A 23,497-nucleotide genomic window follows, 5' to 3' on the forward strand; every position below is an offset into this window, starting at 1 on the left:
CAGTTAAGGACACATTCATTTAAGGTACAGGCCGATGAAGTGATTTACCCAGGATCACAGAATGTTGAGCCGATGATGAGACTCGAACCTGATTCCCCAGCTCTGAAGTCGGCAGCTCTGGCCATTATGCCCCATCCTCTCCCCACTGTCATGGTTAGTAGTTGGTTCTGTTTTAGGCGACGCTAACAGGAGAAATGGGCTGGTGCAATCTGCCTCATGACGAGAGCCCCAGCACTTTATTATTATTATTATTTTTTTTTACAAATGAACCACTGGGAGGCACCCTCCTTGAACACTGAAATGAAAATGAAGTCTGCATTGAACAGCAGTGCTTTTCATTCGACAGTCCGTCCGCGTAGCCAGTGCGGTATTAACATAATGTGTAATTACGGTGAGTGGGAGAGTCAGTCTTCGGAAACCGTTCAAGTGCTATGAATAAATCATGGTGCTTTAACCTGGACCCCAGAGGAAGTGCGTCTCATTGTGTGATGTAAAATTGAGTCTGTGGCCTCGGTTTATTTTAATGAAATTAGGACGCCTCTCCTACCCTACCCTACCCATAGCCGCGTGCATTGAACAGTGGGTGTGCCCCAGCAGGCCGCTTAATGGAGTAATGGACAGAGAAACTCAAATGCAAATGTTCAGCCTATAGTTGTGACATCAATCTAATATTAATGCTAGGTTTAAGCTCAAAGGGCTAGGAATTTGCAGCTTGATACGAACAGCTTTATTATGCATATGCCAAAAACATATATTTTATTTGTTTAGTTATTCATTTGGGGATGATGTAAAGTGAGTGCTGGGTGCTTCTAGTCAGACAATATATAACACTTTGAGAGGAGGTTTTACAAGGGGCTCTACGTTTATAAGAGTTCAATGGTATGCACCAGATCAAATGTGGCAAAGTCAAATTTCGGTATTACCACCTTGGTGTACTGATTTGGTGAGGAAGCCCTCTGTTGATCCTTTGGCATCCTCTGGGTGATAGAAGTCAAGACTGGCCCTAGTCATATGATGATAAAGAAATCAGAAAGTCAAGAAGAAGCAGTGGGACCTATTTTTGACTTATACATGGACGATCCAGGTTTGGTAGTACTGCTATATTTACATAGAGGAATGTCACTTTATAGGGGCTGCAGTACGTTGAATAACACTGACAGTGTACCTAGCTTACCAGCAAGCTCTTTGGATCCTATTACATATGTTTGCCCTAGTGCAGGGCAACTTTTCACCAAATAACCAGTGGACAAACAACATTTGTACCAACAGACTGCTGCAATATTGCACCCACTGTATCTTTCAGTTGCTATATTATTTTGTCTTTGGTTTATCAGTGCAAATGTTAGTTTTGCACTGCTTGGTTGGGCATATGTCGTTGTGGCTTTTCAGTGTTCTCTTAAAAATACAGGTAATCTGATCCATTGTTTTAGATTGGGTCCCTTGTTTTAGGCTTTTGTTTGAAACATTTGATGAAAGTGAATCGTTATTGATATTAAAATAATTTGTGGTAAAATTCCTGGTTAGATTGCCTTTCCTGGTCTTCTTTGCGTTAATTGTGTCCTTTTCAAATATGGGCGAGCTGAATGAAATCCCCTGGATACTGCTCATCTGAGTTTTGACAAAATATTTTCCCGCCTCTACTTCTGATTACCTGTGTACTGGTAAGGTGTGCCTGTGCTATTCAACTTTTCTAATCTATTTCACTGAGTTTTGCCACACTTTTCTATCTACTTTAGTCCATATGTGCTATTTTTGAAGTAGGTATATTTCTGTGGATGTTGAAGAAATGACTTTGCTTTAGTATGTGTGCCAGACGCAGACTGGGACAGTGTGCCATATCACAGCAAATGCGTTGTTCCTATTGCAGGTGGGATCCTGCGCATGCAATGTTTGCTGCTGGTATGATTTTCACTGTGTAGACTGCAATCTGGCCAGCATTTCAAAGAGTGACAGAGATCCTGCTGTAGTCCTGTGTAGTGAGGGACTGTTCCCACCTGTAGAGGGTATTCCTGGGAGTCCTTAATAGCCCATATACCCATTTTCTAGTTGCACAATTGGGGAAAAACTGACTGTGCACCACTTCTGTGTGACTTGTCGAACAGCCGTGAACCTTCTGATGGCCTCTTTGCCTCTGCGCTCATGTCTGTAGCACAGGCCAGGCACAAACAATTCCCTCATATGCTTGGGTTTATGCCCCCATGAACATTTGCGAATGCCCCTATAAGATCGTCACTGGCGTAACGAAAAGTGAGTGGGCCTCCCTGCACGGTACTTAGGGGGGCCCCCTCCGGGCTCAATCAGGAGCTCTCCTGGCCAGAGTTCAGTGCCGAGGGGGCCCTTTGGAGCTAGGGCCCCCCCCGCACCGCGTGGGCTGCGGGGGCCTGTGTTACGCCCCTGAAGATCGTGCCGGTGGGGGATCTGTATTGCAAACTGGCCTGTGCAAGTATCTGTGACCCCTTCTGTGCTACCAAAGGGCACAAAATGAGCAGGCACACATGGCTGTTTTGTCCCCAGGCAACTTGCCTTAACCCCTTGCGTGCTGCCGTCGGCCGACGGCACCACTACCTCCCTAGCGCTGCCGTCGGCCAACGGCCGACGCAGCCCCGCCCACTCTCCAGAATGCCCGCACTGCGGCGGAAAAACTGCAGCGGTTAAGGCGTTAATAAAGCCCTGGGAGATATTCAAGACTCCAATTTCAGATTAAAAACATTCCACTGGTGGCAATCAATTTTAGCTTCCCTAACACCTGCGTCTTAGAAAAGTCTTCAAGCCTTGGGTAAGAAAAGTACCAGCAGTGGCGAGTCAGTAGAGTAGTATAGCGTGCACATGAGTACAGTACTATCCAAGCCAACCCAGAACAAGTGAAAACAAGATCTGGAATGTGACATGGTCAGTGACTGGCTGCCGCCCCCCCCCCCCCTTATGACCACCAACCCCCGGACACATGGACATGAAACATGGTTATCTTTGGAAGGCGGGAGGTCGCAAGACCCCCCGGCCGTATTTATTAAGATATAAAACAATACATTTTTAATTGCACGATAATCAGTTTATACAAAAATCAGCAGGACATTAGATACAATATTGTCAACAGGTGTGAGAAACTATCCTTAACAAAAACTCTAATACAGATTGTTTCCTAACCGAATCTAACATCCTCATCTGAATTTTGTATACTAACATTTCTGGCCATATGGCAAGGTCGCTAACCGGTGTCAGGTCCTACTAGCTGCGCCTCACCTAAAGATGTGCGCATGCGCAGCCGGGCCCGGTAATTACCCGGTCCACGCCGTGAACTTCATTTACCCACTAAAGGAGGGCCCTTACTCTGCGCCATCCGCTGACGTCATGAGTATGTGCGCGCGGGGTGGCTACCAGCCTAAGGAAAGCGTGACTACTCCCCAACCCGCGCCCCTTTGAAGCACCAGTTACCTTGCCCCTGAAGTTCTAGGAGGGGCCAATGGCCCCTCCCCCTGGGCGGGAACCTCCATAGGATGATGCCCGCCCCCTCAGACCTTAAAATAGCTGCTCACCGGTCATGACCTTACCGCATGCCCCATTCCTAATAAATATGACGACCTATGGGAAAAAATTCTAAAGGACAACTACACTGACTAAGTCAAACATCACGCATAACACCGTAGAGCTACAAAGGGAAAAAAGGCCTAAACACAATTGCAACACCAATAACATATTTCAGTACCATTCCCTAAAAGGGGAGAAAAATTCTAATAGAAAGCATCATCAGCAAAATACACAATCCAACTACAGTTTACTATGCATGGCAAATTAGGCTAATCAGACATCCTAGCAAATTACACACTAAATCGGACTAGTAAAGCATCAACCGCGTTGTTCCAGGGATGGTGGGCGGGAAAACAAGAAGCCCCGAGCGCGGGGCACGACCGGTGTGGGGGAGCGTCCAGGCAACAAGGGGGTCACCTGGGCGCTCCCCGCTTCTTTATCCTCGAGGGGCCTGGGGGGGGTGGCTACACCCCCACCCAGCCTCTCCCGCAACACGCCCCTCCTGACCCGGATGTCACTTAATGCCATCCGGGTCAGGGAGGGCGCCAACCAATCGGTGGTAGGGCGCGCCCCAGAGGACACGCCCCACCACCGAGGGGTACCGGGGAGGGGGCGATCGCCGCACCGCCATGCGGGCGGGGGGCCAAGAGCCCCCCCTTTTCACATGGTCAGTGACTGGCTGCCCCCCCCCCCCCTATGACCACCAACCCCCGGACACATGGACATGAAAAATGGTTATCTTTGGAAGGCGGGAGGTCGCAAGACCCCCCGGCCGTATTTATTAAGATATAAAACTATAAATTTTTAATTGCACGATAATCAGTTTATACAAAAATCAGCAGGACATTAGATACAATATTGTCAACAGGTGTGAGAAACTATCCTTAACAAAAACTCTAATACAGATTGTTTCCTAACCGAATCTAACATCCTCATCTGAATTTTGTATACTAACATTTCTGGCCATATGGCAAAGTCGCTAACCGGTGTCAGGTCCTACTAGCTGCGCCTCACCTAAAGATGTGTGCATGCGCAGCCGGGCCCGGTAATTACCCGGTCCACGCCGTGAACTTCATTTACCCACTAAAGGAGGGCCCTTACTCTGCGCCATCCGCTGACGTCATGAGTATGTGCGCGCGGGGTGGCTACCAGCCTAAGGAAAGCGTGACTACTCCCCAACCCGCGCCCCTTTGAAGCACCAGTTACCTTGCCCCGGAAGTTCTAGGAGGGGCCAATGGCCCCTCCCCCTGGGCGGGAACCTCCATAGGAGGATGCCCGCCCCCTCAGACCTTAAAATAGCTGCTCACCGGTCATGACCTTACCGCCACAGGCCAGCATTGTTCACCGACGATCTGGCCTCCCCCATCCTAGACCTAAACCAGACGCGTGCTTACTTTACAAATCCCTCCAACCAGGCCCAGAGATTATTAGACCACAGGACGTTCCCTGCCTCAGTCAAGTGTACCCCATCCCCAAGATAGAACTGCTCGCCCCAGATACACCCATGTGGAATCGTCTGCAACCGGGTGGCTCGAAATAGTTTGTTCAACTGTGTGTTGATCCTCTTTACCAAGTGATTCAACGCCCTGACCGAGTCCCCCCCACGCCACTGCCACCGAGGGATAAGTTGCGACCATACTACTGTGCAACCCGGGCAAGTCCTGGCCACCCACCCCGCAGTGGAGATGATCTCCTCGATAAGGATGCGCCTCCCCAGTTTGGCCAAATCATTCTCCCCCAGGTGAAGTATCACCGCTGACGGGGGGGCGGGCTGCTGAGCTAAGAGTCCCTGGAAGAAGTTCCTAAACTGGCTGAGGCATAAACCCCCTCTCCCAAAGAATGAGATGTTAAACCCCTTTTGCGCCGCCCTTTTCTTACGGTCTCCTGAAAGAAAAACATGTTCAGCACGCCTCACATAAGAGTGGCCCACAATCCAAGTCACCAATGTCCTGTGTTCTTTATGTCGCTTGTGCTGCGGTGGTGTAGATCGTCGACGCCCAGCGGCGAGTTCCTCCCCTGCGTCACAGGTTTGAGAAACTGCATAAACCAAAAACATACCAGGCGTGAGTACCATCCGGTCACAACATGTCAATTCGTACATATCGTTTGTAACATTCAGACGACCATCTCCCAATTCTCTTTACGCTCTCAACTGGGAGACCCCTTAACGCTGCTTCAGTTGCTGCCCCAATCCTAAAGGAGTGAGTGCCAAATTCCTTGGGATCAAAACCTGCCTGTCTGACCGTCAGCTCCAAGACTCGCCTAAACTGGTACCTGGTCAAAGGTGTACCATCGGCGTGACACAACAGTGCACCCCCCCGCCGTGCCCTCTCGCTGCCTGTAGAAGATCTCCACGTGAGAAACCGGGCAGCACGGGTTGGCCCGGGCCCGGTGGAGCACTATGGTGTGACCCCGAGATTCCTGGTCAGTTTTCGATCTCTGAATTGTCACCCACATAGTATCCTCTCTGATCTTTACACAGGTCCACTGTAGGCCACCCAACTTATCTCCTTTTGATCCTGCAACTAATTCACCAATTCTCAGAGCCCCATAGAAAGCCAGGGAAAATGCAGCCTTGAACAGAAGTACCTCCCACTCCGAGCTACAGACACTGTGAAGCACCACCAATAAGGCTGTCAGCCGCGCTAGCCCAATGGGCCTTCTTCTATCTGCAGAGTGACCTTGTAAACGGCGCCAACCCCTCAAAGCCTTGCGCACCATAAAGGTGTTAGTGGGATCTCGCATGCCCTTAGCCTGCGCAAAAAAGAAGGAGACCGCCGCCCTATGTCTGCTCGCAGCCGCCACTGAGCGCCCTACCCTGTGCATCCATTCTAAGTAGGCCGCAAAGCTGTCCTCTGGGTCTCACCTAACCTCCCATTCGGGCCCCAAGAAAGCACGGTAAGACAAAAACGCCCCTTCGTAAGCTGTCTTGGTCCTGGGGGCTAAGCTAGCAACCACGAGGTCCTGTAATCTGGGGCACCAATCTGCCAAAGTACTGCCGGGAAGTGCGCTGGCGAGGGGTCTGCTGCAGGAAGATGTTCCCTGAAAACCTGCATTTTAAAGCGAGAAAGGGAGTCAGCTGCATTGTTGAGGATTCCTGGGACATGCTTGGCTCTGAAAACCACATGCCATTTTAAGCACTGTAACACAATCTCCTTTATCAGGCGCAGTATGAACGGACAGATTTATACATTCCACAACTGTCATGTTATCAGACCAGAACACCACTGATTGATTACCTAGATGTTCCGGCCAGACCTTCAAAGCCACCCATATTGGGAAGAGTTCCAGGAAGCCAATATTGGCAGTCAGACCCCATGCTCTCCATTCCTCCGGCCACCGCTGGGCGACCCACTTGGTCCCCAGGATGGCGCCGAAGCCCACACTACCAGCAGCGTCTGTCCATAAACCCAACTCTGCTGATGTGGCGGGAGGACCGGACCACACTACCCTGCCATTAAAATCCTCCAGGAATGCCATCCATATATGCATATCCTGGCGAACCTCAGATGACAACCTCGTGCGGTGATGTTTCTCCCGTAGTCCTTTCATAGCTTGGGCAATAAATCGTGAGAATGGGCGTGCCATTGGGATGACCCGCAGAGCAAAGTTGAGTTGCCCCACCACTTCCTGCAGCTGTTGCAATGAAACCTTGTCTTTGCGTAGGCATTGGGGAAGAGCTGCTCTAAACCTAGACACTTTGTCCCTGGGCAACCTGAAGCATCCCTCCACTGAGTCAATTTCGATACCAAGGAATTCCAGGCAGGTGGACGGGCCGACCATCTTCCCTGGCGCCAGCGGGACCCCAAAAGCCCGCATGAGCACGCAAAATTCCTGCAATGCCCAAGCACACTCCTGAGAGCCCGCCGTACCTAAGAAAAGGAAATCGTCCAGGTAATGCATGACCTGCTGGTGGCCCGTCGCCTGTCTCATGACCCATTCTAGAAATGAGCTGAACGTCTCAAAGTAAGCACATGATATGGAACAGCCCATGGGCATGCATTTATCCATGTAAAACTTGCCTTCTCAATTGAAACCTAGGAGGTGGTGATCCAAAGGATGGACTGGGAGGAGACGGAAAGCAGATTCTATGTCGGATTTTGCCATCAGTGCCCCTGGCCCCAGAGCACGCAATAAATCAACAGCCTGGTCAAATGAGGCATACTTTACACTACAAATCCCCTCATCAATCGCATCGTTCAAGGATGCTCCTCTTGGTGCCGACAAGTTGTGGATCAGTCTAAACTCGCCTTTCTCCTTTTTGGGTACTACTCCAAGCGGTGAACACACAAAATTGGGGACAGGCACCTTCTGGAAAGGGCCAGCTATCCTGCCCAGAGACAGTTCCTTGCTAATCTTAACAGCCACCACTGCAAGATTATGCTTTACTGACAGTTGGTTCCTGCAATGTGCGCTACCTGTGTACCCCACCGCCGGGATCCTAAAACCTTGTGAGAAACCTTCCTGAAGTAGAGTGGCCGCTGTGTGGTCCGGGTATCTATTCAACCATGGGATCATTGCTAAAACGTCTATTGGCGTAGGGGTACCCAAATCGTCTGCCCTACTCTGGCTTCCCCCTTTCCCTCTGACCGTGGTTGCCGTGCTTGGACCTGCAAGTTGTCTCGGGGTGGGATGGGTGACCACAGACTGCACATGCATGTCTAAATCTACAGGTGCCCGGGGCCCTTGTGCAGGAGCGCTTATTAAAGTCCCAGCATACCCCTTTCCTCTCTGACCCCCCTCCCCCTATTCTTCCCCGGGACCTCACTCCCCTGGGCTGACCGAAAGGGCTGTTGTGGTCTGGCGGAGAACACCCTGACTGCACTGGTGGACTGGGATGGGGCTGTGTCCCCTGAGAACTGCTTATGCCAAGACATAGAGTCCACCCTGTCCCATGCCAGTGATGTGTCAAATTCCTTGGCTTTCCTGAAATTAACATCATACTCCTTCCACGCATCCCCAGTGTATTGATCGCTCCACCCCACAATCCTGCTCTGGTAGCAAGCCATTGCTGCCTGCACATTAGGGGGGCGTTCGGCCGTGATAGCCGTAAGGACGGAAAAGGCCCTGATCCAATTCTTCAAAGTCTCCTCTACCCTGAACTTGGAGCACTGTGCCCTCCATTCACTCAGATGCATCCATTCCTTCAGTAACTTGGCCTGCTCCATTTCCCTATTGTCTAGTAACAAAGAAAAAATGTAGACATATTTTCCCGCCCAAATCAACTCTTTCACTGCCTGGGACACATGTTGTGCCAAATTTTCACTCCTGGATGGCACTGAGCCGTCCCCCAAGAGAGGCAGCGCCACCTCCTTACCATTTACGGGCACCTGGGCCGGTAGACCACCATCTCCATTCGGTTGGGCGGGACTGGAACCTGTAAGTGAAGAAGATGAGGGCACCGCAGCACTGTCGGCCGCCGTTGCAGCTTTAATCTTTTCTACCAACTTCGCCGCTTCTGCCGCATGATCTGATGAAGCAGGTAACACCCCTCCCTTTTGTAGCCAAGGCAATAAGGCCGCTATCTGAGATACCAACTCAACAGGGACCGGGTCCAGGTTACCAGCTGGCACCTCAGGGACCCCTGGGGGCATGTCCGGTGGCCCTGGTGTGGTAGGCAAGGGAGCAGGTGTCGGCGGCAAACCCGGGACTGGTATCGGTACCACGGGCGGGGGGTAGGCCCCGCAGGTGGGGGTGCCGGCGGCATGGAAGGAGCCGGTGCCGCGGGCGCCGGAATTACCGGCACAGGTGCAAGAGGAACCGGTACCGCAGGTACGTGTGTAACAGGGACCGGAACTACAGGTACGGGGGCTGGGGGACTGTACCTGGGCTTCTTGGCCTTAGATCTCCTTGGTGGGGGAGCGAAATCCCCCCTTGGCAAGGGTGCCGATCTCTGCCGCATGAGCCTGCCTGATGTGCCTGGGGGATCAGCAAACCTCTCATTCATGCGGGCTTCTAATTCATCAACTTTCCCCAACCTTTTATTAATTTCACTCATTTCACGCATCATGGCCTGCATCATAACCTCCATGCTGGACCCCTTAACCCCTTTTTGCCCTGGCATGCTTGCCACCCACTGCCCTACACTCCTAGTGTTACAACCCAGGTAACCGTGTGCTTTTCGTACCTTCACCAGATGGAGGATGCACAGGGAGCTTTAAGCACCATGCAACCGTAACCGCAACGCCCCGGCTTCTCCGGTTTGTCAGGGGTGAGTAAACTCTAACATAGACCCACCCGGCGGCTACCAGAAGCAATGAAATGCAAGCCCCCGCTCTCCTCTTACCGTACCAATCCTGCGCCCTTCCACAGCCGGTATCCGGTTTGTGACAATGTCCGCCGTTCACCACTCTGGGCTCACCGTGCACTATATGCTGAAACTCTGTAGTGTATTGCCTGCAATAGAAAAATTATTAATGTCTGGGAGTGGCACGCTCAAGCAGCTACACAAAAAACTGGAAATAAAATTCCCCCTGACAATGTGCTGGTAGAACAAAGAGTCCCCGATGCAGTAGAGGATTGGCAATAAAGCACAACACAACGCTATTTTATGTAAATTCTTTCCTCCACATACCCCTTCAGCCTCCAAGGCACAGTGCAGAAACCAAAGAAAATCCCAGCTGTTCAACTCAGCACTACTTGTAATTAAAAAACAAAGTGCTAAAAGAATGCATTCCCAATCAGGACTCCCATCCGGGCCCTGCCTTAGTCGACCCTGCTTTGCCCCCCACAAGAACACCGATCCCAAGCGCTGCTTAGAGCGATCGGTTAGCCCGCCCGTTTCTGGAGCGGGGAAGGCGGGGATTAATCGCGCATTTACTCAGAGGTTTAACGGGCACCAGCGGCGGGGGCACAGCCAGCGGAACTGCACGGGCGGAGGTCCAAATCACTTCAGGGATTAATCGCGCTTCACCGTTTAATATATTTGTCTGCCCCCGCTAGGGATCGAACCCTTGTCTCACAATACGGAAGCGATATCACCACGTCACCGCCCGCGCCCGCCCCGATAAATACCTTGTCTCTCAAGACACTCCCCTCTATTTTGCGACTGCTCCACGTGGCAGATGCCGACTCTGAGGAAGAACGCCGGTCCGGACACTGTTGCAGCACACCGCCCTACTCCGTGCCGCTCCTGATCAGCACCTAAAAGGCAAAAGACAAACGATAAATAAAAACAAGAAGCCCCGAGCGCGGGGCACGACCGGTGTGGGGGAGTGTCCAGGCAACAAGGGGGTCACCTGGGCGCTCCCCGCTTCTTTATCCTCGAGGGGCCTGGGGGGGGTGGCTACGCCCCCCACCCAGCCCCTCCCACAACCCGCCCCCCCTGTCACTTAATGCCATCCGGGTCAGGGAGGGCGCCAACCAATCGGTGGTAGGGCGCACCCCAGAGGACACGCCCCACCACCGAGGGGTACCGGGGAGGGGGCATCGCCGCACCGCCATGCGGGCGGGGGGGCCAAGAGCCCCCCTTTTCATTTTCTGTATTAGAGTCAACCAGTGAAGTACAGCTTAGCACAGCATCTATTTGTATATAGAACATGTTTACTCCTTAGGGCATCTTTGCACCAAATAGCAGATGTTTATTGTTACCCGATACAAGTGCACTCGTTTTATAGACTACAGAATGATGAAAAACGGAGTGGACCCACTGGAATTTGAACCCGTGACCATGAGCTCAAATACAGTGCCCTGGAATAGATGCATCAGTCCAATGAGGCACCAGACCCAGCTTAGTTCAGTCGTGCATAATGCACCCTCTCCTGACAAACCCAATCAGAAACTAAAAGCGCCCTACTGCAATAACTATGCATCGCTGAAGAAGGAAAAGGACGCCCTGAGAATTCTTTTCTTTATAGATGGAGCACATTATACATGGAAAAGACAAAATACCCTTTTTGCCCACTCAAATACTTTAATAATATTTACTCACTAAAGCAAAAATGCCAGTCAATCATTTTATTTCACTCCTCGTTTACTTCATGTAAAGTGCCTGGAGCACGTTCGCCTGAAGTATGTTAACAAATATCACAGATAGCACAATGGTTTCAGAGGAAGGGGAGGCAATAAGCTGCATTATCATTTTGATTTGCCTTCTGCCGTTATTGGATTTCTCAGCATTAAAAAGTGATGCTTTCCCCGGTCTTGTTTTATTGCATTAATAAACGCGATAAAAGAATATATGCATTTCCACATGAATACTTTACTCTTGGTGTTTGGTACAGGTTGTCACGAGAGGAAATGCATTTTCAGGGGAATTCTACTCAGAGAAAACCATATATTTTTCTGAAAAAAACTCCATAATTTATCAGAAATTGGCAGGAGATATTCTGCTGCTCAGTTTGGGATTGTACTAGTTTTACAGCACTTAACTGCATTGGGGGCTCAGTAATGACCTGGTTAAGTTCCCCATGGGCTTCTGAAAAGTGCATTAAGTGTAAAATATAATACCGTGCATAAATTGCAGACTATAATTCCATGTTTATATTTTTCGCTTCATGCCACACTTAACCTATTTCTAAGCGCTGTAAATGATTACTCTTGAACAGGATCTTCAATAGAAACAAGTATACTTGCATTTCGGATTTCCAGTGTGTACGGCTTCACTCTGAGTTTCTGTCACAAACAGAAACTTGTGCCTAAAGCTAAAGTACAAGGTCTGCTGGAAAAAATGCACATTTGGTAAGTTTTCACTCTCAATTTTCGCTAGGAAACACCTGACGATATGGGAATGGGGATAAAAACCATGCAAGGAGTACAAATATAGGGACATTGATGCACAAACATCTGATTCTGCACGTTATGCCTCATTCTGAATAGGAAGACTTGAAACGATGTGGTAATTTGGCAACAACTGGTAAATAAACCAACCTGCGGGATCAGTATTTACCAGTGTCGCATTACTGTACCAAAACTATTAAGTCATCATGAAACCATTAAGGTTCACGGCTCAGTAAACATGCAGCAAAGCTTTTTCCATGAATAGGTGTCTTACTCCAGGCTTTACTGTTACTTACTCATGAATGTCACAATGTGCTTCGTGTTCAAAATTACTTTTAAAAAAAATGATTTGTGAATCAGGCATAGGAATAATCAAGTGTAACTCACATCTAAGACAGATGTAAGACACTATTATTCATACCAGCTTTTGTGACTGTAATTTGCGTGAAAAGAAATGTTTCCGTAAAAGAGGAGCATACCGTTTAATAGGTAATTTTGTAAAAAAAAAATCAACTTTTTTTCTCCTTTTGATATGACGATCTAAGCATATGCAGTTTGTATTTCTAGCTTTGTTTTTCTAACTCAAAATATGTGCATAATTAAAAAACTATATATGATTAAGGTATAAAAGGGCACATCCTTCAGCTGGTTAGTATTCATCGTTTGGTGGAGATTAACAGCATAACCTTGTGTATGAATATGAATAGGATGGACACTGTTTACAGTGATGGAAGAATGTCCGCAGTGGAATTTCTCTTCTGGGCAAGTGTGACACTAGGTGCTGCCCTCATGGTGTAGGTTAGCTACTGCTAAGGGCATCCTGCTGGTGACTTGCCTGATGTCCTCAGATGAAAGTGTTGATGTATTGATCTTCTTGCTGCACGGAGGCTTTTGGACAAACAGTGACCTTCTGATGGGGTTCTCCTTTCTGTGCCACTAGGGTTAGGTTGTATGAATTGTTATGTAATTGCTGGCCATCTGTTCAGTACTGGTATGTGGGAACGTCTTGGAGACTGTGAGTGGGGTTTGTAACATGTACTAAGGTTTTCTTAGCAATGTAGAGTGGAACATGCCCCTGGAACCCCACTGGTGGTCTTCAACAATCTCAGCAAAGATGGAATGAATCAACTCTTCTACCTCTGTTTATTGAAGGCCCTCCTATTCTCAAAAAAAGCTGACGACTGCATTCAACTTAGGAGCACAAGTTAATTTGACAGGGTGAATTTCCAAACCTGGTTTACAGAATCAGAACACTGGAATGTTATCCCTGCACATGCGGAAATTGTGGCAATATAGTGGAATAATCTGGTTCCTGTAAATCCCACACAAGTCCAACACTATCCCCAAATATAAGAATAACTCTACGGGAGTACATTTCTGATTTTCTTTGCTGTCCTTTGTGAATCAGTTTGTTAACAGGGGGTTGAACCCATATGTAGTCACTGGGACCTGGGTTAGATAGATGCTGAGAGGAAGGGGTCCCAGTGGCACTGTATGACGTTTAATACAGTTGATTGTTTTTCTACATGATGTATATTAGATATACTATATCCCACTGTGAATTAAACTGTGTGGATCTAAATAATTGTTGTTGATTTATTCTATCTAAATTGTCAGTAACTACTTCCTTGTTACACTGGGACCCCTTCCTCTCAGCATCTTTGTGAATCAGGGCATTGATCAGTTAGATTAACCAGCAAGATCACATTCCTATTATTATTCTGAATAAGCTATCGTCAGGTTAAGTTTGCATCTTCAATCCTCTGTTTCACCCTGCACAAAAGTACTTTGCGTTACTGTGCTCTTTTAAATTTGAACCATGGGGAATAGGTGTGGCCTAAAGGCTTGAGCTGCTGCCTTTGGAACATGGAGACCCAGGTTCGAATCCTTAGCTTAGCTAGACCCAACATTGTGTGATTGTGGACAAAGTGTGTACTACATACATACATACATACAACAATGGTACATAGTTTGGCAATTTTATGTTCCCTACTTTGAATGTTTAAAAATATATGCCATCATTGCCCAGAACGTGGAAGGGTGAAGGTTAACAGCAGGATTTTGATGGGTTGGAAATCAAGTATCCTGCCTATTAAAAATGTTTTTGGCTTTCCTCTCCTCTTAAAATGAAGAACTTAGATAGTTGTTTGATACACAACAAACCCATTCCGTAGATTGACACATGGTGGTCCTTGTCATCAGGAGACCATGTTTCCCAGTTCTAGGCTTTAATTTGACAACCTGCGGGTTGCTTTCACTGAAGCAATTGGATTTATACACATTCCTGATAGCAGTGATTTGTCACAGAACTGTTCAGAAGAGATGACATTGAGATAGGTGGAAAGATTGAATTATGCAAGTATAATTATTTAAGGCACCTATATAAACATATAAAAAGGCTATCAATAGTCCATAAAGTATATTGATCCTCCAGTGTATTGTCTTCATTAATCCACATATAAAGCTAACAATCTATTCTGTGGTATGTTATAAACAGTTGTAGATTAATTAAAATGGTTGTCGCCCATTTAATTCCATACATTCAACACTCATTTCGCAACGTAAGGCCACTTTTTCAAGGCAGGAAAATGACAATCCTAATAATAATCAATAAATATAAAATAGCAAACAAATCCTTAATAAAATAATTAATTGTTTGAGAGCTATATTATACACATAAATAAAAATAGCGAACCAACAGTGTTAGACTTGGCATTCCTGGCATGGTTTCTCCACCTATCTTTTTGCCCTCAGACCTTCCGTTTTGCCGCCTACTTTTTTGCTGGCTTTAGGACTCTGCGCAATTTACCATTTGTCTAATTGGCACTTTTAATTTACCAGTAACTCCCAAGTAGAGTGGCACTACCTGTGCCCAGGGCTGTACATAAAATGCTACTAGTGAGCCTGCAGCACTGATTATACCACCTACTTAAGCAGAACTTTAAACATGTCTCAGGCCTGCCATTACAGCCTGTGTCTGCAGGTTTGAACTGTCATGTCGAATTGGTAAAAAATAACTTTTGCCATGCCCAAACCTTCCTTTTTTAATACATATACCTCAACCCTTCAGGTAGGCTCTGGTCAGTCTAGATGGCACGGTGCAGTGTATTCAAAAAGCTGGGCATGTACTTTTAAGTTTTACATGTCCTGGTAGTGAAAACAATCTTACATTAGTTTTTCACTATGGAAAGCCTACCTCTCTCATAGGACAACATTGGGGTTACCTTATTAAATGTAATAAGCTGTAATTCCCAAGTGGGAGCAAGTTCATGTTTGGTATCTTTGGAATTGTAATGAAAAATCCTAACTTATGTTGAAGTCGGATTTTACATTATAATTCTGAAAATGCCATCACTGGCAGTATGGGAGGGTGCAGCTGGGCACAGCCCTACTTACAATTGAATAGGCTCTGAAATGCCGCCACACAAAGGGCTGCATACATCATGTAACTAGTCTGGAGGCAGGACAGGTGAGGCAGGATACCTGGTGACTTGAAAGGTAAACCTCTAGAAACGTCTCCCACACTTTAAAGGCACAACTAGGTATAAATGCTGGACCTTAGACACCACCACTTCAGTACGCTTCTGAACCTGTAGAGAAGGAAGAAGGATTGCTGTGCTGCTGAATGACTGCCACTCTGCTGGACTTCTGCTTAGCTGTGCTGACCTGCTGCCCCTTGCCTGGGTGATAAGGACTGGTCTTGTATCTCCTGATCCCAGAACCCGGAGTGACTCCAAGGGCACAATATCTGGCTTCCTGACCGTTAGCCTGTGGGACATAACAGGTTTCCAGCAACCTTGCATCTGCACCTGGACTCTGCTATCTGTGAGTATACCCTGCTAAGTGGTTCCACTCAGTCCTGGACCCTTGGAAGTGGGCTTAAGGTGCTCTACCCGCCTCTGTGGACCCAGTGTAACCGACACATCTCCTCTGCTGCGCAGTGCAACCCAGAGCAGAACTGATACATTTCCGCCACTGCATGGATTGGACCACTCACAAAGACTTGCATTGCCCCTCTTTGGTGCTGCTATTAGTTCAATTTAGTTTGTACAGGTGCTTCTGTTTGTATCATTCAAAACACAATAGACCAGGCACACGGTATAGTCTCTATGCAATTAAACTGGATTGTCTTTGTGCATGAACAGACACCATTGTGTCTGCAAATAATATGTAACTTTGATGAGTGTGTGAATAAACAGAACTGCTGCTACCAAAATGTCCTGCGGTATGGAAGAATCTGCTATGTTTGCCGTTCCGCCCCCTGCAGCGTGTCTGCAATTGTTTTACTCTGCAGAACATCTGCATTATTCAGGAAAGTATGACTTCTTTGAATACAATGAGGGTTCATTGCATTTTAATGAGATCTGGAATTCTGCTGGGCTACAAAAGCTTTTTTTTTCCCACTCGGTGGCGGAGGCACACGTCTGAACTATTAGAGACTTTCCATATCGCAAACGTGAAAGATGATGTGGGAGGTGCAAATGTATGTTAAGGCGCTGCATATATTAGAGCACTTCTCAATTACGTGGAGCTCTGGGTTGTCCTAGCACATTGTCTTTTCCTGACACTGTGCCAGGCTCAATTAGGATGATCCTCAATTAGCAAGCTAGCTCTTGTTTGGGGTAACACTACACGCACATCACAAAGGAGGATCTGCAGTTGGTGCCTGACACTCATTTGTAGTCAAGTGTATAATTCTTTGTGCTGCTGCACACCTCTCACTCTCATAAAAAGTATTAGGGAGGTTTACACCAGTATGGTAGCATTTACCCCCTCTTCATATTTTTAACCTAGAACCAATAGTTTTGCTGGTCCCTGAGGTCAACGTTGCTTATGGGTAATCACACAATTGCATGACGTTTAACGGGTTAAAAGTGCTCCAAAATGTACAGCTACATGCCCCAACAGCATATGATGACAGTAATTCAAAAGATATTGTGCTAAATATGTGCCTATATTTTTCAAGTAGAATGGTGCCAACAAATTAGTTTTACATTTGAAATAAATGTATATGTACACAGTGTATGTTCTTTTTTTTCCTATTGAATGTTGTATTAAAGTACTCTCTTATTTGCTTTGGCACTGCAATTAGTGAAGCTGTCTCGAGAGCCCTTGATTTAGTTCATTTCACATGTTCAATGGTGTAGCTCTCTGAATCCTAGAAGTGTTTATACTTTGCTAGAGCTCATCGAGCCAAAGGTTGATAGCATAAGGACTGCTCAAGGAGACAAAAAAGGAAAAGAAAGGAAGGCTAGGAGACATTCAAAAGGAGCGAGACCTTCTTCAGGATACACAGGCATTCAGTGGGGTGTCTTCGACCAAAAAGATCAGATAGAATGTTTTCACTATAAGCGAGCTGTTGGCTGAGTGGAGTTTTTTAGATGAAGAACATAATTGCTTCAAATGCCTCAAGAAGTGGTGGGGGTTTCTGACCATTTGGTAATTTTAAATACCCGCAATAAGCTTTTAAAGAGCCTATTTTCAGATTACGCATTGTATAATGTAGACTAATCGTCATACCTCAACTGGCCATTGTGAGGCAAAATATTGTGCATCTTCCATGAATAGGGAGTATATTCTCAACATAGGTGTCCATGTCCTACAGAGAACAGTGACGAAGTTGTAATTGACGTTCATAAATGACGAGTCGTGAAAAGCAGCAGTAATTTAAAATATTGGAGAACTAAAAGAAAAAATAATGTGCATATCTAAACAAATTAAAAAAAATGTGTTATTGGTTAGAAGCTTTTTTTTTTATTTCTGTAATTTTTTATTGAAAATAAAGAGCATATTTACATGGTACTGGGTGGAGAACACATGGGGATTGCAGAATGAACTGTCAAGAGCCAAACTAATTAAAGCCAATGTATTGGTTAGAAGCTTTGAGTGATTGAATAACTGATGCTTCAACAACCTGGGCTTGGGAACCCAGCATCAGTGAACTCTTGCAAATAACAAATATCAAAGCCAGACAAATATAGTCATATTAACCTCGAGACATATCCAAGGTAGATATGCACCTGTGTAAATGTGTGTGGAGTTCTTTCGGTGGGTGCAGTGTTGGATTTTGTGGTGTGAGTGGTTGTTGATTGCCCCACCAAGCCTCTTCTCACTAGCTCATTTAAGCCAGTCTCAAAAAAAAGAAAACAACTATGTTCTTTGAATGAATTAATTTAAATCACAAATATTTCTTTTTATTTACTGCCTATCAGATGAGAACCAATTACAAAATGTAGCCATGGATAGTGTTTTCAATATTTGCCAGGACTGAGCTGCAAGAGCCAGACATTCCCTCGTCAGTGACTGACAAGTATCCAGCAGCTTTATTTCTCTGCCACATCAAACGATATTTGTGCTCCACGGAAATCGCAAAAATAATCTAATGGTGGTCCCTGTAGACTCCGTTAGGTGAGAATCCCAGAGCCTATCAAGGAAGGAAAGCAGGCTTTAGTCCCCAAGCCCATCTCGTCTGGACAGTTCGACCGTGCTTCCTGCCTCCCATTTACAAGTCTATAGGTTAGAAATAAAAAAAATTCAGAACTTCATAAGATTAAATATTGCAGAAATATGCATTTGCACATTTAACTCCTTTTGCTTCTTTTTTCCATCTGTGGAAATCACTTCTAAAATCCCAGCCAAAGAAATAGGTATTTTAAACAGCCAGTAGTACTCTTAATGTAGCATTTTGTGGTTCAAATAAATTGTACATACTGGGTGTCAAAACCCATATCACATTCCCAATAGCTAACCTTTCACATAACACAAACAGCAATGATATTTCCATCACTCCCCCTAAATTTTGACAGTTCACCAAAAGAGGGGATTTTCCACAGTTAGAAGTTTTCTACTGTGTAAGCATAAATATCATTAGATTGATATTCTATGATTTAGAGCATACCATCCGACCTCATGGGTGGTTCTTTATCGACGTTTTGTAAAGAAGGCCATAGGTACCTGTGCTATGCTGAAAATTTATTTTTTGCTAGCTTCATCCTGAATAACAATACATGTACAGCCAGACTGATTGCTTAAGGTAAGAAAAAATAGCTCGATTTTAAAATTCAATTTTCCAGAGGACGTCTTTATCAATTTACGACTGCCTATACCACAGACCTGGCTGTCAACTCTTTGCTTAACTGTGTTGTTTATAGATCAGTTACTAAACAGCCTAAGTTATGATGTTTCAGTATGTTACAGCCATACAGTGTTGCTAATATTCACCACCATGAGGTGGCCAGAGGCTGTATGAGAAAGGGTCTGTCCAGTGCAAATACAGGCCCTGATTCACAAGCCTAAGGCTGAAAAGTCAGATGTCTATTCGCCTTTCCCTATTCCTAGATTTGATTTATTTTTCTGCCTTTTTATGTCATTCACAAAGAGTCACATGAATACTACTTTTCGGCTAATAATTAGAATTCCTATTGTATTCATTTGTCTTTGGGGCTTTCTTTTTGCGACACTTATATGTTATATTCCATTAATTGAAATAGAGTCTGGTGCTTATAGAGAATCAATTTTTTTAGGGTGTGGCATACAAACAAATACATGAACTAAATCTACAACAGCTGTACACTTTTATGAGTACTCTAAATGCAAATTGCATGCATGTGGCTTGTCTTCCCTGCGTGACCATACTCTGCATGTATACTTCCTCCAAAGACACTCTTGCTCTGTTGAGAAAGCAAGCTGAAGAAATTTCAAGATGACATGGTGGAGTAGAGACCCCACCAGGAGAACAGTGTCTCTCCAAGCACCCGTGGTTTGCCTTCTGGCTGCAGAATATCTTGAACAACATTAGAAATGCTAACAAAGTCACTGCAGTGCTTGTCAGCAAGATCACCGCTCAGGGTAGAAACTGCGGCAATGAATATGTCTAACTCAACTTATCAGACGTGCTGAATATATTTGTTGGTTAACTCTACCGGATACAAATAAAAAGCAATATCTCAATCCATTAGTACAAAGCAATAACATTTGTAGACTGCATGAGCTATCCACCTAAGGGCTGTCAGTTACTTTTGTTACAGAAGATACCACACTTAGGTGCTGTTGATCACAGCTGCCAAGAAGAGCCGCCTTTTAAGGAGAAAGAGCGACATGAATTGAGGACCGATTTCTTTAATCTTTCTGTGTTGCTCGTAAGAATCTTGTGGCTGGACCTGTAGCTGGAAAAAAACCTACGATGCGACATGGGCTGCATTGTTGTTCTACGATTGTGATCTCCCTGTGTTATCTTCTGACAGCAGAGGACGTGGGAAAGACAGTGCTTGTGTATTCAGTGTATGTAAGTGGTTGACTCTCCTGGGACAAATTGTTGTAAGTGATTAGTGCTATGTGGACCAAACTCGACCTAGGCTAACTACAGTGTAGATGTAATAAATGCAAAGGCTTGATTGCATGTTGTGTATGATCTGTAGTATATCTATGCATGAGTATTGCATATGTTCTATTTAGCTGCTCATATTCCCACCCTTTAATGCACAGGGTTTCAAAGGGATGTGTGATGTCACTCATCACAAATACAATGACATATTTGACATTGACTGACTATTGTAGCCCTACAATTGTAGCTAACAGGTTTATTATTTCTTGAGGCACTGTTATGACTAGATGGTGAAATTGGAGACAAGCAGAATTTGCCTCGACTCTATAATATTGTGATGCATGTCGTTAGGTGTGTCAGAAGCATTAGAATCCTGCTGGTCTTCATTGCAGCACAAGGATACAGCCTTCTGAACACTGCATAGAGTTCTCCTGTCTATTATGCATCAACATTTACAAATAGCACGTAACAGATCATGTAAAGCATTGAAAAGTGATTAGGTTAATAAAAAGAATAAAAAAAAAAGTGATTAGGGATTAGCTGTATAGCCAAAATTGGGATTAGGATTCTGTGTTAGGGCAAGGTTAGATTTAGGGGTGGTGTTGGTAATTTAGTTGGAACATTTTCACTGCTTTCTAAATCGGTGCCTCATTAATTTCCCGTGAATTAGATGGCATGCTACAGAGCCAATCAAGCATCTTGACAGATAACTACGTAGTCTCATGGGTTGTTAAAAAAAGAACAGTGCATTAAAGAAGGGGGTGTTGCCATCCCATTCTCAACCTTCAAAACGTACTTGTTACCGTCGTTGAATAGAGTTTCCATCCATTTCCAGATTGGGAAACTACCTTTATAATATTTTCCACAAGCCTATGTTTCCAGATGAACCATTTTTTGATGAATCACTCACAAACATAAAACATTCTCACTTCTGTCACAACTCCGAATTTACGCATACATTAATTGCATCATCCTGATAGAATTTAAACGTTTGTAAGTGCATTTTATCAAGGTAAAATTCTATAATTTCTGGAAAAATAAGTTAGGATTTGGATGTTCTGTTTATAAAAGCTCATTTTGCAAATATAAATTCAACCTCAGCTGTGCCAAGTGCTTTGCGAATCTGACCCATGATTAGTAATAATTCTCGTTGTTTTAAACTACAGGCAAATATAGTACACTCAAAATTTTGATGTTCTTATGAATATCAGCACAAATAGCTTTCTTGTATGTTTTTGTGTGTTATAAGCTAAATTATCTGACTTGTTCAGTGGATTTCTTCTCTGCGTTGCTTTTAATTTTATTTGTTAAAGTATTTATTAATAATCATTGTTAATGCAAAAGTGTTTCCAATGGCTTACAGTGATCTAGTAGAAATAATTATCGCTCAATACTGATTAGAAACTGTGACAAATATGCAGATTGGGATGAAATCTAGCTGTTCTGCTTCCGAACTTGTTGTACTGTCTCCTGTTTTACACCTGCCAAGCGCTTCCTATATTTTCTTTTCTTCTGTATGAAATCTCTTGGTGAATATTTTTCCCCCGTTTGTAGATTCCAGAGGCTTACTTTCTTAGAGATCCCTATACTTTCCTCCTTACGGTGAATTTCATAAAGGTATTTGCACCTTTGTGTCTGTGTGTGTCTGTGCTTAAATCTGCTGAGGGAACACTCACCCGCGGCGCTGGCTTTTCGTGCCCCTAACCGCATGTCATCACAGGTTACTGTTTTCGCGTATAACCACAGCTCCCGAAAATGAGAACGGTCGGTTGGTTGGCTGAGGCATGCCTGAGAGGAGCAGCAAAGCTTGTCTACAAAATACTAACACTTGGCTGAGTCTGCAGCCCGGGAGAAGAGCGCCGGGTGGATTTTCTGGACTTCTTTCATGGCTGACTTGGGATGCGCTTGCATTGTCAAAGAGTGTGTTGACCTATCGCTTTGATGTATATTGCTGATGACACTTGCTCTCTCTTCCCTGCAGGCCATGGAGGCACAGATACAGAACTTTGGACAGACGCCATCTCAGTTGCTCATTGAGCCACATCCGCCTCGGAGCTCTGCCATGCACCTGGTGAGACACAACTGCTTTCTGAGAATACAATTCCTGTGCACCACCACATGAGAATGCGAATATAGTTTTGATATAAACTGCTATAGAATTACAAACGTAAACCACCCTCTTGAAACGCCAAAACGGATGCTCGCTCAAGTAGGTGGTGTGGTGTTTGATGGTGGTTTGAGTATGAAAGTTTACGGTTAAATCCACCCACATGTGACACGCTATGTTATTATGGAGTTTCGTTTTGCACCACAGCTGTGCATTAATTAACAGAGTCTCAAAATGGAACCTAGTGTGTGTTGAAAAATGATGTTGGTGCCTCAGTAAATCATTAAAGGCCTGTTTTGCAAGGGGCATTGCACCACTTGTAAATGTGGAACAGCAGTTTCAAAGCCCGTAGGACCGAATCCACATTTGGTACCTATGTGTAGCCAGCGTGGATGCTGCTTTGACACATCCCAGCATGCATAACAAAGCAGTGCCTGCTGTTCTGTTATGCATTATTTCCAAAGAGCCACATGGGCATGCTGGTGGGATGCTGCCAATATCAGCAGACTCCTGCCTCTGTACCCATATCACCAAAGCATGACAGGCATTAGCAATAAAAGGCATAGGTTTGTCAATGCTTAGACTTGCATTTCCACCTCCAGATTAGGGTGAATGTATAAATCTGTACTCCACCCGCATGTCTATCCCTAGTTTGCTTTGTGGCGTCTCCCTGTGGCAGCCTTGTACCTGTGCGTGACTGCCCCAGGGAAAGGAATGTTCACCATCAGATTTTAGTAAACCTTTTTGTAAATGAGGAAAGAGCTGGATTTTGCATCTGCAAAGATCTCTTGCCATGTCCATGTGCAACATATTTTATTTTTGGT

General features: G+C 45.5%; 1 protein-coding gene across 7 annotated transcripts in view; it reads left to right on the plus strand.

The window, feature by feature from the left end:
- The window catches only part of NBEA (neurobeachin), a 1,787,704-nt gene that overhangs the window by 1,669,609 nt on the left and 94,598 nt on the right, over nucleotides 1-23,497 (plus strand). For 4 of the 7 annotated variants that reach the window (XM_078657170.1, XM_078657172.1, XM_078657171.1 and 1 more), the window contains 2 exons: nucleotides 22,121-22,183; nucleotides 22,548-22,637. In XM_078657170.1, coding sequence (XP_078513296.1) covers nucleotides 22,121-22,183; nucleotides 22,548-22,637 — 153 coding nt within the window. The remainder of the gene's footprint in view (nucleotides 1-22,120; nucleotides 22,184-22,547; nucleotides 22,638-23,497) is intronic. The other 3 variants (XM_078657173.1, XM_078657174.1, XM_078657177.1) reach the window with 1 other exon arrangement.

This window comes from Lissotriton helveticus, chromosome 8 (genome assembly GCF_964261635.1).
Source record: "Lissotriton helveticus chromosome 8, aLisHel1.1, whole genome shotgun sequence".
Lineage (NCBI taxonomy): Eukaryota > Metazoa > Chordata > Amphibia > Caudata > Salamandridae > Lissotriton > Lissotriton helveticus.